The sequence below is a fragment of the Heptranchias perlo genome, chromosome 1 (genome assembly GCF_035084215.1).
Source record: "Heptranchias perlo isolate sHepPer1 chromosome 1, sHepPer1.hap1, whole genome shotgun sequence".
In the NCBI taxonomy this organism is placed as follows: domain Eukaryota; kingdom Metazoa; phylum Chordata; class Chondrichthyes; order Hexanchiformes; family Hexanchidae; genus Heptranchias; species Heptranchias perlo.
In genome coordinates this window covers 81550725-81567689 of record NC_090325.1, presented here as the reverse complement: position 1 = coordinate 81567689, position 16965 = coordinate 81550725, and the positions used below count along the sequence as shown (strand labels likewise).

Here is a 16965-nt window from a genome sequence, read left to right as displayed (position 1 = left end):
ACTCAATGTATACCTTTTGAATGTTGCTTTTGACTGTTATTTGCATTTCTTCATCATGGTGTATTAATGTGCTTTCTTAATAGAATCAAACATGCTTCATTCAGAGAATCCCACAGGTTTAAAATGGGAATTGTACAATAGTAGCAAGCCAGTAGTAGCAATGATCATTTAAGCGAATTCAAATGTCGGTTTCATCAGATTGGAAACTAACGTCCTCCAAAGCAAATTCCGAGTTTGAAATCCAGAGTGTGCCAGTATAGGAAAATGGTTCCGCATGACAGCATGGTTTCTGACAGCGCTAACAGGACACTAATCTAGTTGGTTAAATGCTATCTAACTGTGAGAGCCAAGTTACATCAGTTTTCTAACTGTTGCGTCAATCTGGAGTGCAGGTTCCTGAAATTACATCTATAGGGAAGAATTTCCATGGACTTTCTCATGCTCTGCCACCGTAACTTCAGCAGAAACCCTGGTTACACACGTAAACAGGATTTCCACTGAATTTCCGCCAAAGTTATGGCAGCGGAGTGGGAGAGGCTCAGAAGAAATGGACCCCTTATGTATCTACACATTCCTGTAATCTTGCACCTCTGACATTCGCTATCTATTGTTCTTCATGACATTCAAACTGAAGGATTAACAATTGTGAGATCATTGGTGCAAGTTTAATTGAGAAATAATTAGTAGTTGGCACAGAAAAATTCCACAGTCTTTATACATTATAAAAATAGACGCTGTGGAAAACAGAGTTTTCTTTAAAGACTGATGTATGTGCTACTTTTAGTCAGTAATTAATTATGCTTGTTGTTAGAGGTCTCCAGGAAACCAGACCATATCTTCTGTCTAATTAGCTACAAGTACATAAGATATCTTTATGGTCAGCTTCAGATATGGTGTATATTTTTAGTTAAGAACACTTCAATAGTTCAGTAAGATTGTTAACAGAGGGATACTGACAGTGATATAATGCTTTTGTGTCATTGCCAGTCTCTGGTAACTATAGCTCACCAACCCAAACACACACCTCCTTGTTTATCAGCAAGAGTTCTGCATTAGTCTTGCAGAAAATTGTAGCAGGCCGCTTTGTGTTGGTTAAAAGTGCAGCATCCTGAAAAATAAAAGTTTACAAAAGGCCTAAATAGTCAGCTACTACATTAATAAGTTTTAAACTGACATTCTTCTTAATAAAAACAGTTTATTTTCCCATGGCATTACACATGGGGAGTCAAGACCCATGTGTAGACTTAAGGTGAATTGGGGTTAGAGGTCAGGGGATAATTGGACCAGGGCATGCATAAGTAATTCAGGCCCCATTTTAAATTCATGCATTCTGTCTTTTACTTTTACATTTCCTTTATAAATTCCCATGTCGACATTTATAATGGAAACTGCCTATATCAAGTGGTCACAATGTAATTATATACTCAATATAAATTTTACCTCAATAAAGCTTTTGAAACTGTTTTAAAAAATTATTTGAAAAAAAACTACTGAGCAGAAAGTGTTAGAAGTTAAAGAACAATATCCATCAGTTCATCTGACTGAACATGTATTTATGCATCTTGGGAAATTAGTTACATTGCACATGCTTAGACTGCATAATCCAAGTTTAAAGCAAAAATATCAAGACTAAGCCCAGGTTTTGGGAGAGGTTTGGAAGCCTTCAACTAAAAACTTTAACGAGAACATTAAAAAACACAAAATAAATTTCAATCAATAAATTTAATCAATTTATTATGAAATATATAATTTTTTGATTTTTAAAATTTTGTTTAAACCCTTATTTTGGTCATCACAATTCCAATTATTGAAAAGCAATTGTGAGTGAAAATATTTTCAGAAAACATTATGAATGACTTGTTGGAACCTGGTGGCCACATTATGCAATCAGTGGTGAGTTTACATCGGCAAAACCCATTATAAATGTGGACATATATTGGGAAAAAGTTGACACAAAAAGTGTGACAAAAACATAACAAAGGAAGTCAAGTAGTGCAAACAGAAATCGTGTGCAGATATAAGATTTTTAATAAGATATGTCTAGGTGCTCAATACAAAGACTCTTACCCCAAATAAATCACCCTCCTCAATTTCATTCAGAACTTCAGTGAGGTGATTTTGATTTATTGAACAGCCGTCACTTGGTTTAGCTGCTAGTTTACCAGTGAATACAAAATAACATGCTTCAGGTGGGTGGCCTTCTCGCACTATTATTGTTTTGGCTTCGTGCCTGAATAGAATAGAAAGCACACATTGAATACTTCAATTACATGTTTGAGTCTCCAGTCCCTCCCCCTCTCCGATGAAAGGTCGGAGTCAGTGGGGAAAAACATAGTTGGCATATTCCTATGGCTATAGACGCTAAAAGAAACCAACAATTTGACCAGTCTCATGAATTACCTGACATCAAATAGAGCCATCGCCTAAACCCTCAGCAGGCCAGGACTCATTCTCAGCCCCATCAGATAAAGTAAACTGTGAGGGGACGGGTTGGGAGGGGGGTTGGTTTTTATAATTCTTGCAGACCATGATGTATCACTGAACCATGGTTCGGACATTGATATTTTGCCAAAACCATGCCATAACCTCCATACTACCACCTGCAATAAATCAAAATATTCATATGAAGGCACTACCACCCGAGACATAAACTAGCTGTGGGGAGATACTTTAGCTAAATTTGTCAAGTTGTATAACCTTATATTATCCCAGCCAAAATATAAGGCCCCATGTGTTTATATCAGTAAGGTCACACAGCCTTTCATGAGACAAATGATATATATATATATATATATATATATATATATAAGAATATATGGCAAAAATATTAGTTACGTATAATGGAACCCTAGGAACAGCTTATAACTACATTGTGAAACCTGTGAATAGATTACAGGCTTGAAGTGACTCCACAGCTACCAGTCACCCTCTGGTACCTCACTCAAATGGTCAATATCACGAGCGCCTTGGGAGTGATTATGAACAGTCTATTCAACCATGGGGCGGGGGGAACAGCTAAGCACAATCCTGTACTCATCAACCTTCCAGTTGAGGTCATTGGAAGCCAGTTAGGAGTGGGAGCTCGGGTCACTTTTCCCCTGCCTGAGCCAGTTGTAGCATAGTACTGCAGCTCTAGATGATATCAGATAATTCAGCCCAAACATGCAATCAAAGATGGGACTTTCCTGGTCTCTATGGCTCAGATATTCATTGGACAAGCCCACCCAGCTACCAGAGGAGACAATTAACAATTATAACATCATTACTGCAAGTTTTTTGACAAATAATTTGCAGGTAATTAGTAGAAAATTCTTTGCTTCTTTAGGTTGTTAAGTGCCTCGTTGTAGACATCATTCTTGGTTCTTATACCCATATTCAAGTTTTGTTCCCACAAAAAAAGATTTAGTGACATCTAAGGAGTAAATGCTCCACTAAAGTTGGCAGACACATTATTAAATAAACTCTGGTATATCTCTTCAAATCTGTTACTTACTGCTGATAGACTACAGCTTGGCAAATCTCCAATTGCACAATGTGGGGCATGACTTGAAATGCTCGATTCTTACGTAGAAGTGACTGTATCTTTAACACAAAAGATATAAAAATAATTAATATTTTGAATACATAGGGTGAGGTTATATTTTACTTGTGCCACCTCATTAACACCATGATATGTGCCACTGATACTATTTGCGACCAGATTCATTTCTTTTCCCTTTCAGTTTCTTATCCCAAGGTGGCAGATGGGTGACCTTCAGCCAGAGTGATTTTCAATAAATCTCTCTGGGTTAGCAAGTATAGCCTTCGTGAATTTATTTCTTATTTTACCACCCGTCTATCGCAGAGTGGCAGAGGTATGCGATGACCAGTCCTCTGGCATTCCATGTAGTCACCCAAAAACTTCTCAACTTAATTATATGGCATTAAGGTTCTCAATGGATTTAACCCATGTAACAGTAAATGCAATCTGCCCCCTGGCCTTATTCACTCAGTTTACACTCTACTGTGTTTCCCCTCTATCTACCTTCAGCTTCATTGTACTTGAATATTAAACATCAAGTCCACAATCTAATTATGTTCTCTGAGCAATTTCAAACTAATCTTCTGATTCATGGTTCTCCTATGTTTTGCATTTCTTGAACATTGTTACATTACTAAACTTCTTGTACCAAATGTGTGGCCCCAAATAATATGTCTTTCTTAAAGTTATAAACCTTTGCTCAGTGGTAGCATTCTCACCTCTGAGTCAGAAGGTCGAGGGGTTCAAGTCCCACTCCAGAAACCTGAGCACATAATCTAGGCTGACACTTCAGTGCAGTAACGAGGGAGCACTGCACTGCCGGAGGTGCCATCTTTTGGATGAGACATTAAACTGAGGCCAAGTCTGCCCTCTCAGGTGAATGTAAAAGATTCTGTGGCACTATTCAAAGAACAGCAAAAGAATTCTCCTAGTGACCTGGCCAATATTTCTCCCTCAACCAACATCACCAGAAACAGATTGGGCCAAGTCTTGCTAGAGCAGAGCATCTCGCTTTATTATTATTTTTCCTGCACCCTTCAACTCGAATATAATTTGCGCCGTAACTTGCTGGAAGTGCAAGCTGATAATGAGGGCAACATGGCATCTGGGACCTTCGTGAACGATGGGACCAGACGTGTATCTCCTTAACTAATGAGATTTAAGGATTAAGGAAGAAACAGAGGAATGAATGGGGAAGGAGAGTGAATTAGAATGGGCAAATTAGAGTCAAATCAGAAATAAAGAGAGGGAAAGAAAGATTGGATTAAGAGAGAGAAAAAAAGAGACAGAAAGGGATAGTAAGAAAAAAATGTAACATTTAAAATTTGAATTTTTTTAAATCTCTAAGAAGAATTTACTACATGCTGGAATAAGGCTCAGCAGTTTAAATTGTTCCCTTTCTGGGCTGCTAAGATTGATTGGTATTGCATTAACAATTATCAGGTTGTCAAAAGGGTGCTTATGCTATTAATTATGAGCCCTAACTTTCTGTGGCAAGTTTAATGGACAATTAATGTGCAAATCCAGCAAGTTCTTAAAAATAACAAGGAGGCTAAGGGTGAGATGCTGTTTGTGCGAAACAAACGGTGAAGTGGCGTAAATCGACCAGCAAGTTTTGGAGATTTGCAACTCATGGCATATCTCTTCTTCCCCTGAACATGCTGGCCGATTTGCACATTAATAATGGCATGCGTCGTGAACTCCCTGTTATTTTTCCAGGAAGATTTGGCCCATTATCTGGTCATTTATCTCATTGCTGATGGTGGGACCTCTCTGTGAACAAATTGGCTGTCAGGTTACCCTATATTACAACAGTGACTACACTTCAAAAAGTACTTCATTGGTTGTAATGCTCTTTGGGACATCCTTGGGCTGTGAAAGGCACTATATAAATGCAAGTCTTTCTTTTCTTCCTTTCAAATTTAGCTTTATTGTTGTAAGAAGATGATTTAAAACAAGCATAGAAAATAGGAGAGCAAAGGTCCGCATCAATGTGAGGAAAATAACTTACAGAAACCAGAGGTCATTGAAAGAGTACTGAGGCATTAGAATAGTGAAAAACAGTAAGATTCAAGAGATAGGTTGTTCTAACCTATTTTAAACATACTAAGACTTGATAACGGGGAAAGGCTATGTAAACACTAAGACATTAAACAATCCTTGATGGTTTCTGAGAGCCAGCAAAGTGGAATGGTTTACAGCCAAGAGATAAGACCAGCGGTGCTTACGTACAGAACAACGACAATCGAATAGTATAAAGATAAGGCATGCTCCCTCCCAAAAGTTAGAGCTCTCAAGAGGGGACAGTTGAAGTCCATTGCCACAGGCAGTCTGCAAAGGTCAGGTCTGATCTACCTGGATTCGAGGACAGGTCAGGTTGCATTGATTCCTTGTCATTAATGTAATCTGTAGACAGTTGTATTACAACTATAATACTGCTGAATGTCATGTTGAAGATAGCTGCAGTGCAATTCTGTTGTAAGTCAATCTATTAAACTTGCTATTTTATAAACACTCGGGTTAGAATCAAGCAGAAGTTATTGTTGATTAACAACCCATAGTTGCGACAGTAACGGGGGAAATCCGCTAACACATTGTGATGTACTATTTGCTCCCCAACTCAGATGATTCTTCTTCTTTTATCCTCAAGAGCTTACTGCCCTCCAGGAGATCAACGACAACAATTTGCATTTATATAGTGCCTTTAACGTAGGAAAACGTCTCACGGCACTTCACAGGAGCACAATCAGACAAAAGTTGACACCGAGCCTAAGCAGGCAATATTACAAAGTGTGACTAAAGCTTGGTCAAAGAGGTGGTTTTTAGGTGGGTCTTAAAGGAGAAGAGAGGGGTGGAGAGGAAGAGAGGTTTAGGAAGGGATTTCCAGGGCATAGGGCCTAGACGGCTGAAGGCACGGCCGCCAATGTTGAAGCAAAAGGAGTGGGGGTTATGAAAGAGGCTAGAGTTGGAGGAACACAGAGTTCTCGGAGGGTTATAGCCCGGAGGAGGTTACAGAAACAGGGAGGGCAAGGCTATGGAGGGATTTGAATATGAGGATGAGAATTTTAAATTGGAGGCATTGGTGGACCGGGAGCCGATGTAGGTCTGCAAGAGCAGGAGTGATAGGTGAGGGAGATCTGGTGCAGGATGGGATATGGGCAGCAGAGTTTTGGATGAACTGAAGTTTATGGAGGGTGGAGGATGGGAGGAATGCCAGGAGAGCATTGGAATAGTCCAGTCTTGACTGAGAGTTTCAGTATCAGATGGGCTGAGGCAGGGGTGGAGACGGGAAATGTTATGGAGGTGGAAGGAGGCTGTCTTTTTGATCGAGAGGGAAATCTTGTTTGACAAATCTATTAGAGTCTTTTGAGGATGTAACTAGAAGGGTAGATAAGGGGGAACCAGTGGATGTAGTATATTTGGATTTTCAAAAGGCATTTGATATGCCACACAAGAGGTTGTTACATAAGATTAAGGCTCATGGGATGGGGGTAATATATCAGCGTGGATTGAGGATTGGTTAATGGACAGAGAGTAGGAATAAACGGAAATAAAAACAGAAAATGTTGGAAATACTCAGCAAATCAGGCAGCATCTGTGGAGAAAGAAACAAAGTCAACGTTTCAGGTCGATGACAGGTCATTTTCGGGTTGGCAGGTTGTAACTAGTGGGGTGCCGCAAGGATCAGTGCTTGGGCCTCAGCTGTTTACAATCTATATCAATGACTTAGATGAGGGGACTGAGTGTAATATATCCAAGTTTGCAGACGATACAAAGCTAGGTGGGAAAGTAAACTCTGAGGAGAACGCAAAGAGGTTGTAAAGGGATATAGACAGGTTAAGTGAGTGGGTGAGGAGGTGGAAGATGGAGTATAATGAGGGGAAATGTGAAATTATCCACTTTGGTAGGAAGAATAGAAAAGCAGAATATTTTTTAATAGGTGAGAGACTAAGAAATGTTGATAGTCAGAGGGATTTGGGTGTCCTTGTACATGAACCACGGAAAGTTAACATGCAGGTACAGAAAGCAATTAGGAAGGCAAATGGTATGTTAGCCTTTATTGCAAGGGGGTTAGAGTATAAGAGTAAGGAGGCCTTGCTGCAATTATATAGGGTTCTGGTGAGACCACACCTGGAGTACTGTGTACAGTTTTGGTCTCCTTACCTAAGGAAGGATATACTTGCCTCAGAGGGGGTGGAACGAAGGTTCACTAGATTGATTCCTGGGATGAGAGGGTTGTCCTATGAGGAGAGATTCAGTAGAATGGGCCTATACTCTCTGGAGTTTAGAAGAATGAGAGGTGATCTCATTAAAATTCTTAGAGGGCTTGACGGAGTAGATGCTGAGAGGCTGTATCCCCGGTTGGAGAGTCTAGAACTAGGGGTCATAGTCTCAAGATAAGCAGTCGGCCATTTAGGACCGAGATGAGGCAAAATTTCTTCACTCAGAGGGCTGTGAATCTTTGGAATTCTCTACCCCTGAGGGCTGTGGATGCTCAGTTGTTGAGTATATTCAACGTTGAGATCGATAGATTTTTGGACACTAAGGAAATCAAGGGATATGGGATAGGGCGGGAAAGTGGAGTTGAGGTGGAAGATCAGCCAAGATCTTGTTGAATGGCAGAGCAGGCTCGAGGGACCATATGGCCTACTCTTGCTCCTACTTCTTATGTTTTTATGTTCTTATGAGAGGATCTGGGGTCGGGAGCTCAGCTCAGGGTCAGATAGGACGCCAAGGTTGCAAACAGTCTGGGTCAGCCTGAGACAGTGGCCTCAGGATGGAGATGGAATCTGTAGCGAGGGAACGGAGTTTGTAGCAGAGGCCGAAGACAATTGCTTCCATCTTCCCAATGTTTAATTGGAGGAAATTGCAGCTCATCAAGGACAGGCTGTCCAGTGCCTAACACTGGGCAATGAATCCCACTCTTACCTACATGACATTATCTTATAATTTTAATAAATTTAAAGTTGCTATGGCTTTACCCATATTCATTGTTCTTCTTTTGACTTTTGTACCACTACATGGTCCTACCCCTTCTCCTCTCCCATGTCTTTCTTCCCCACATCCAAAACATTAGAAGAGTTGAGGCCCATGCCTGAGCAGGTCTAGCAACTGCAATGCTACCCAATGTATAAAATTACATTCCCTTCATGACCAGGGTGTTTCTTTCTTCCCAAGAAGGTTACTCTCTCTCACATAGCCACAGGGTTCCTGTCTCTTCCCCCCTCCCCACACCACCCAACTGTTCAAAATGATCATGGTCAAAAGCAATTTTGTTGATGTTTTTAATTCTTACAATTACCAAAATATTGCTAAAGCAATGGATTATTTTAATGAATATATATATATACCTGAAACGTAAAGAAATTTGCAACTTTAAAAGAAACCATTCTCATAGTGCTTTTTTTTAAACACATATATTGAAGTACCTTAAACTTTTCCATTTCTGATTTCCTTAGACTTAGGGGTCAGAGCACACAGTTGTGCTGCAGACAGGTCAGATCAGGTCAGGTTGAGTCAGGAAGAGAGAGGCCATGTTAGGCAAAGCAAAGAATCTGAGGTTGTGTAGGCTGGGACCTCTGCATGCAGCTGTCTTGAGGGGAGGAGATATATAGCTTGGTGGAGCAGAGAGGCTGAGCAGGCAGAGAGCTCGCCATGTGCCCATCTACATGCTTGGAGGGGATGTATAGGTCGGATATTTTCAAAACTCTCACATTTTGCAAAGTGATCGTACATAGCAGAAATAGATTTAAAAAAAATAACAATGAGCTAAATCATCAGCAGAACAATGATGAGAGAATAAAGTTACACAAAAAAGGAAGGTGCTTGAAAAGATCATGGATGTGCAGAGAATAGGACCCAGACCACCAACTTGCAATCGGGCTTCACTGCAAGGCAAATAAATGGGCAACAAAGCCCAGCTGATAAATTAAATTTCCAGACAAAAACAAAAATTAAGTCCCAGGTCCCCCAAGAGACAGGTAGGTCTCTGAAAAGAAAGGTTATTGTAGGAATTTGGAATACCATACATCTGTATAAGTTTAATTATTCTAGTGCGAATGATCTTTTAATGTGTTTCTTTTATAACAAATGATATTTATATGCTATATAAACAGCTGAATCGGAAATAAAGATGACCACACCTGGAGAACTGTGTACAGTTTTGGTTTCCTTACCTAAGGAAGGATATACTTGCCTTAGAGAGGGTGCAACGAAGGTTCACTAGATTGATTCCTGGCTTGAGAGGGATGTCCTATCAAGAGAGTTTGTGTAGAATGGGCCTATATTCTCCAAAGTTTAGAAGAATGAGAGGTGATCTCATTGAAACGTACAAAATTCTTAGAGGACTTGACAGGGTAGATGCGGATAGGCTGTTTCCCCTGGCTGGCTTGTCTAGAACTAGGGGTCATAGACTCAAGATAAGGGATTGGTCATTTAGGACCAAAATGAGGAAATATTTCTTCACTCAGAGGGTTGCGAATCTTTGGAATTCTCCACCCCAGAGGGCTGCTGATGCTCAGTCATTGAGTATATTCAAGACTGAGATCGATAGATTTTTGGACACAAAGGGAATCAAGGGATATAGGGATCGGGCGGGAAAGTGGAGCTGAGGTAGAATATCAGCCATGATCTTACTGAATGGCGGAGCAGGCTGGTGGGGCTGTGTGGCCTGCTCCTGTTTCTTATGTTCTTGAGTGATATGATTGGTTCAATGTATGGTAGATACTGCTACTAGATTGGTACCTTTAGAAAAATTTGAGCTTTTGAATTGGTTAGTTTTGCGTGGGATCCTCATTTGTGACAGGTAGTTTTTATTTTTAACCTGTCTTTATTTAAGTAAAATACTATAATTGACTTAACAGATAGTAGTTATTTAATACAGAAGTGTGACGCTTTATTTTATGAGCTACATACATATTTAATAAGGGTAATTTAATGACTTTATGCAGCCTGCGGAGAGCCTCACCCATCAACGGTGCATATCAGAAATTTGGGCACTCGCTGCCTTCAATTTTCTAGCCATTAATTTGAATAATCATGGGCAGCACTCACCCAAATTTCCGATGTGCGCTGGTGGGTAAAGCCCCTCCCCCCTTGCCGGCAGTGAGGATTCCTAAACTTATTTCTAATGTTCCAACTACAGATGTAATCCACATTTAATGTGCGATGCACTAAATGGAAGACTTATAATTACATTGATGATACATACTCAGACTAACTTCCAGTGTTTGTCCAGTCTTGCAATGAATGTTGATTCTTCCTTTCACCTTCTGCCTCATTATGTTCCTCCTGAATAGAATCTGCCTGAGGTCCATTTTCCCCCATGCAATTGTCTATTACTTTCTTGTACATTTGAATGAAACTCTCTCTTCCACAAATTGCTGCCTCTGTCAAAATGTTATTGTTACCTATAAACCGCGGGCCTTTAACCGTGGTCGCATTCCTGCCTCTGAGTCAGTAAGTGTGGGGTTTGAACCCCGCTCCAGACAATCCCATGAGTGGAGACGAGAGCTCCGGCTCTAAATTTTGGGATGCCATCCAGCAGGGTACTCGTGTCTGGAGGGTGTGGATGGACCCCCTCCTGGTCGTATGGGTTGTGGGAGCCCATAAAACCCTCCTGCCGTACAGGACTTATCGGCAGGTATAAAGATGGTTACTGCCATGGAAGGAGTTTTCACATCGCAGCCTATCAGACTGTTAACCTGCAAATACTTCCACTACTTCACTTTATTCTACAAGGAAAGAGTGTGAAGATACAAACACAACAACTGCTTTTACCTACAAACCTTAAAAGTGCCCTCCGAGAACTGTGTAAATGTGAACATGGACAATTTTTAATCTGGCATCTGCCATCCAAAGTGCTAATTTGGCACCATCAATTTAGTTTTAATAACTCCAGAGATAAATAAATATGTGTTTGTCTAGAAGCTGCAACTCACTTTTCTTTCTCAGAATGATTTTCTTCATCTCGACACATATTAGAAATGTGCAAGGTTTATTTTGGCCTGCAGTATGCTTTCTCCATGGAAGTTCTCCATTTCCTAGATACTAGACTACTGGACTGTGTAAAATAATCTGCAGGAAATAGATGGGATCCATTTTCTCCACGCCTTCAGGTACTACAGTGAGGGAAATATTGTTTACCTTCCCTGTTACTAATTCCTACAGTTTTAAGGACATGGCTGCATCCCATCTCCCAACGCAGTCATTTGTTCCTCAACATCTGCAGGCTTTGCATTAGCTTAATCTGTATCTGTTTCTACTGGATCGCAACTTTACTTGCTGGCAGCACTACAGCATTGATTTATTTCTGCATATTTTGAGTCTTCAGCCGTACAGCTTTGGAAATTCCCATCTCCTATACGGCAGTGGTGATTTGGACTCGACAGATTCAAATGGTCCATCTCAATAATACCAGCAGCCTGTGTGTCAGCTTTAAGTGCCACTGAGCCCAATTTTTTGGTCTACTTTTCAATTTTTCAGTATTCTCTTTTAAGTGCAGCAGTTTGCTTACCCTGCAATTTGTATTTGAACCTTCACGGATTCAATGTTAGTACTTTGTTAGTTCTGATGAAAGGTCATTGACTTGAAACGTTAACTTTTTCTTTCCACAGATGTTGCCTGACCTGCTGAGTGTTTCCAGCATTTTCTGTTTTTATTTCAGATTTCCAGCATCTGCAGTATTTTGCTTTGGTTAGTACTTTGTCTTGTATTCCAATGGCAGCTTACTTTACCTAGCCATTACACTTTATGTTATTACTGATTTCCCCTTAACTGCAGCATTGCAGTGGCATAAAAACTTACTAGAAATATTTTTAATTACTTACTCTATCTTTCAAATTCCATGTTGTACTACTAAGGCTACTTGATTACAGAGAGAATATTAGTATTAGGGCTGATGATAATAGAGAATAAAACTTTGGCCTAAATAGGTCAATGCAAGTGGTCTTCCATCGTGGCAATTTTTGTACTACCTGTGCCATCAGGTAACCACAATCATAGAAGCAACATCTGAATTCTGTGTGTGGTAAATTTAAAGCAGAAAGCACCATTATAATCCAAAGTTAGACAATAGGGAAAAAAATCATAGTACCTCCCAGTATCAGATGACCCATAGAATCATATAATTTTACAGCATAGAAGGAGGACATTGGGTCCATCATGTCTGGGCCAGCTCTTTGCTAGAGCAATTCATAACCAATCCAACTGCCCTGTCCTCTTCCCATTGCCCTGTATATTTCTCTGTTACAAATGTTTATCTATTCTTCTTCATTTAAAAGATGAACCACAAAAATATATAAGTCACCTCCCACCAGTGGATGCCTCCATAGCAAGTTCTAGTGAGGCCACAATATCCACACCTCAAAAAGTACAATGCAATGATGTGGCTGTCAACTTCAAAACAGAGTTCTCCAACAGAATCTCAGACCACACTACAAAACAAAACTTTTTGATGTGCTGAGACGACTAATTTTTTTTGAACTGAGATAAACCCAGAATGGACCCATAACTAAGGCTCAATAGATTATGTGAGGTACATAGCCCACTGTTATCCTTTGGGTTAATTTTCAAGTAAAGCACTAAGCCCCATCCAACATTGCTCCATTATATGCATTAAATATTAATCACTAATTAATGACAAACACGTGTACCATTAAGTACCCTATGTATACTGAGTTTACACAAAGATTTAAAGAACTTGTTAAGAATCACAAATGTTTCATACTCATCTCAATTATACAGTCTTTGAAATGTGAATCTCAATAGGTTGTCGGTTAGCAATTTATAGTGCATTAGCATTAAAGTTGTTTTAATAGGAACTCCGTCAATGTCACATTGTGCTATTACCAGTGCAGTCTCATGTCTGCTTCGTAGATGAGGAAGAATAGAAAGCAGGCTCTTTAGCTTTGCAGAATCTCTCTCCTGCAATAAAGTGAAAGGTGGATAATTATATCACTCAATCACAAAAGTTTGCAAAGGTGCTTTGGTAACTCTATCTGAAACAGAACTCACAGCCACATTAAACAAGAACACTTTCAGCAGGACGATATTTAGTCTGAAAGTAATATTGGAAGAGGATCAAAATCCATTTTTGTACCTAAAGAAGATTCCAAATTAGTTGGTGAGCCAAGTGCCTCGATCACTGTAAACCTTTAAGTACAAAATTTTTTTTTTTTCTGTAGACATGCAAGCTCCTCTGCAGTTCTGGACATTTTATTGAATATTTTTACAGTCCTATTGTACATCTGTTTTTTTTCCCATTAGCTGATTATTATTTTGGATTGCTTTGCTGTAGAAAATTCTCAACTGTTAAGTTGGAATTGAAAAATATCTATTTCAACCCATCCTTGTCCAGGGGAGGGGACTGCCAACAGTGGGAGATCCTGCATCCCTGGACTTTCAGTCAGCAGGGGCAGGATCAGCAGCCTGGGAGGACCAAGTGTACCAAGCTACCAAACGGTGGTAGTGGGCCTCACCTGGAGGACCAGGCCAGGATTGTGGCCTGAATGCCCAAAGAAAAAGTACTTTGTGTATTTTAATTTAAATGCATCCCACTTACAGGGAGGGCCACTGGGGAGTGGAGTCCAACACCCCTCATTACCACAGCTGGCCTAACTGGAACTTGTGGCCTGTAGGCCAAGGCAAGTGGCCCAGATGTGCCCCTATTGGCACGGGCCCCTCCATTCCCGTTCAAATTAAGGGACCATCCACTGACCCCACGGAGCACATCACCACCACTCACAGTACCCCCCTGTCCCATCCCCCATCACCCCCTCCCCCCCGCCCACCTTGGGTTTTTGATCCCTATGTATTTTATTACTTTAAAATCATTGACAATTTTAAAGTGATAAAGTGTAACTCCGGGGGACAAATGGGAGCAGGACCAGATTTATGGCCGAGCCACTAGACTCACCAACTAATTTGGGCCTCCCTTTAAATTTATAGAATGACATAGAATGTACAGCACAGAAACAGGCCATTCAGCCCAACTGGTCAATGCCGGTGCTTATACTCCACACAAGCGTCCTCCCACCCCTCTTCATCTAACCCTATCAGCATAACCTCCTATTCCTTTTTAACTTCCCCTTAAATGCACCTGTTCTTTGCAGTGAGGCTCTGTAACTTGGAGCTGGCCTTCTCACCAACCCTGTACAGTTCACGTGTTGTTGTTCCTCCATCGAACAAACCCAACCATCCACCGACATCCCACTGACCCAACCCTACACCGACATCCCATTGACCCAACCCTACACCGACATCCCACTGACCCAACCCTACACCGACATCCCACTGACCCAACCCTACACCGACATCCCATTGACCCAACCCTACACCAACATCCCACTGACCCAACCCTACACCGACATCCCACTGACCCAACCCTACACCGACATCCCACTGACCCAACCCTACACTGACATCCCACTGACCCAACCCTACACCGACATCCCACTGACCCAACCCTACACCGACATCCCACTGACCCAACCTTACACCGACATCCCACTGACCCAACCCTACACCGACATCCCACTGACCCAACCCTACACCGACATCCCACTGACCCAACCCTCCACCAACATCCCACTGACCCAACCCTACACCGACATCCCACTGACCCAACCCTACACCAACATCCCACTGACCCAACCCTACACCGACATCCCACTGACCCAACCCTACACCGACATCCCACTGACCCAACCCTACACCGACATCCCACTGACCCAACCCTACACCGACATCCCACTGACCCAACCCTACACCGACATCCCACTGACCCAACCCTACACCGACATCCCACTGACCCAACCCTACACCGACATCCCACTGACCCAACCCTACACCGACACCCCACTGACCCAACCCTACACCAACACCACTGACCCAACCTTACACTGACATCCCACTGACCCAACCCTACACCGACATCCCACTGACCCAACCCTATATCGACATCCCACTGACCCAACCCTACACCGACATCCCACTGACCCAACCCTACACCGACATCCCACTGACCCAACCCTACACCGACATCCCACTGACCCAACCCTACACCGACATCCCATTGACCCAACCCTACACCGACATCCCACTGACCCAACCCTACACCGACATCCCAGTGACCCAACCCTACACCGACATCCCACTGACCCAACCCTACACCGACATCCCACTGACCCAACCCTACACCGACATCCCACTGACCCAACCCTACACCGACATCCCACTGACCCAACCCTACACCGACATCCCACTGACCCAACCCTACACCGACATCCCACTGACCCAACCCTACATCGACATCCCACTGACCCAACCCTACACCGACATCCCACTGACCCAACCCTACATCGACATCCCACTGACCCAACCCTACACCGACATCCCACTGACCCAACCCTACACCAACACTGCACCAACACGCCACTGACCCATTAACAACATAAATGTTTTTGGTGTCCATGTGATCACCCTTGACACAGGAGGGGGAAATTTTAACTCCCAGGTGGAAAACAAGCAGGACACGAGGGATACCAGCATGACACGAGGGCTGCCGACTGGGAGGTGCAGCAGGATGCCTGGTCCCTTTTAACTGCAGGTCTCCTTTATTTTATGTTCATTCTTGGGATATGGGCGCCACTGGCGAGGCTGGCATTTATTGCCCATCCATTGCTGCCCTGAAGAGGTGGCGGTGGGCCTTCTTGAACCACTGCAGCAGTTTTGATACAACTGAGTGGCTTTCTAGGGCAATTACGAGTTAACCATATTGGCATGGGTCTGGAGTCACATATAGGCCAGATCAGGTAAGGAAGGCAGGTTTCCTTCCCTAAAGCACATTAATGATCCTGTTGCATTTTTATGACAATCTCACAAATCTCACAAGTTCATGGTCACTTTTACTGATACCAGCTTTTTATTTCTCGATTTTATTTAGAACTGAATTCTAATTCTCAGACTATCATGGTGGGATTTAAACTCACGTTCTCTGGATTATTAGTCCAAGGTTCCTAGTCCAGCAACATAACCACTTCACTACCATACCCGGCACTGCTGCTCCTTGTGACCCCACAAAAATAAGTTTTAAGTTTTCAGGGCCTTTGCCAGATGCCAACAGGTTTTACTGAACAGAGCGTTTGTGACAGACGGTCCACTCAGCAGACAATTAAAATTATATCAGGGTCCCAGTGACATCATAGGACACTGATTCACATTTATTCACGGGGCCCATGCCTGAGTAGCCGGGTGATGCCTCAACCACCCAAGAAAACAGAGGTGTTAAAATTACCGCTGGTTGGTAAAAGGGCAGTAAGTATACCACTTGAATTTTAACTCCCGCTAAGCCCAGGTCCCACTGAGCAGAGGGAGTTAGAATTCCCCCTAGGAAGTCTCAGCCTGCACCCCATGTAATCTGTGCTTAGGCACAGTATTGAACAGAA

At 42.1% G+C, this 16965-nt stretch overlaps 1 protein-coding gene across 1 annotated transcript in view; it reads right to left on the bottom strand.

Moving 5' to 3' along the window:
• Positions 1–16965, bottom strand: part of LOC137338985 (cyclic nucleotide-binding domain-containing protein 2-like) — a 140620-nt gene that overhangs the window by 111516 nt on the left and 12139 nt on the right. The window contains exons 5-8 of the mRNA XM_068001900.1: positions 13370–13444; positions 3494–3582; positions 2068–2230; positions 1025–1108 (exon numbers count right to left, since the gene is read on the bottom strand). Coding sequence (XP_067858001.1) covers positions 1025–1108; positions 2068–2230; positions 3494–3582; positions 13370–13444 — 411 coding nt within the window. The remainder of the gene's footprint in view (positions 1–1024; positions 1109–2067; positions 2231–3493; positions 3583–13369; positions 13445–16965) is intronic.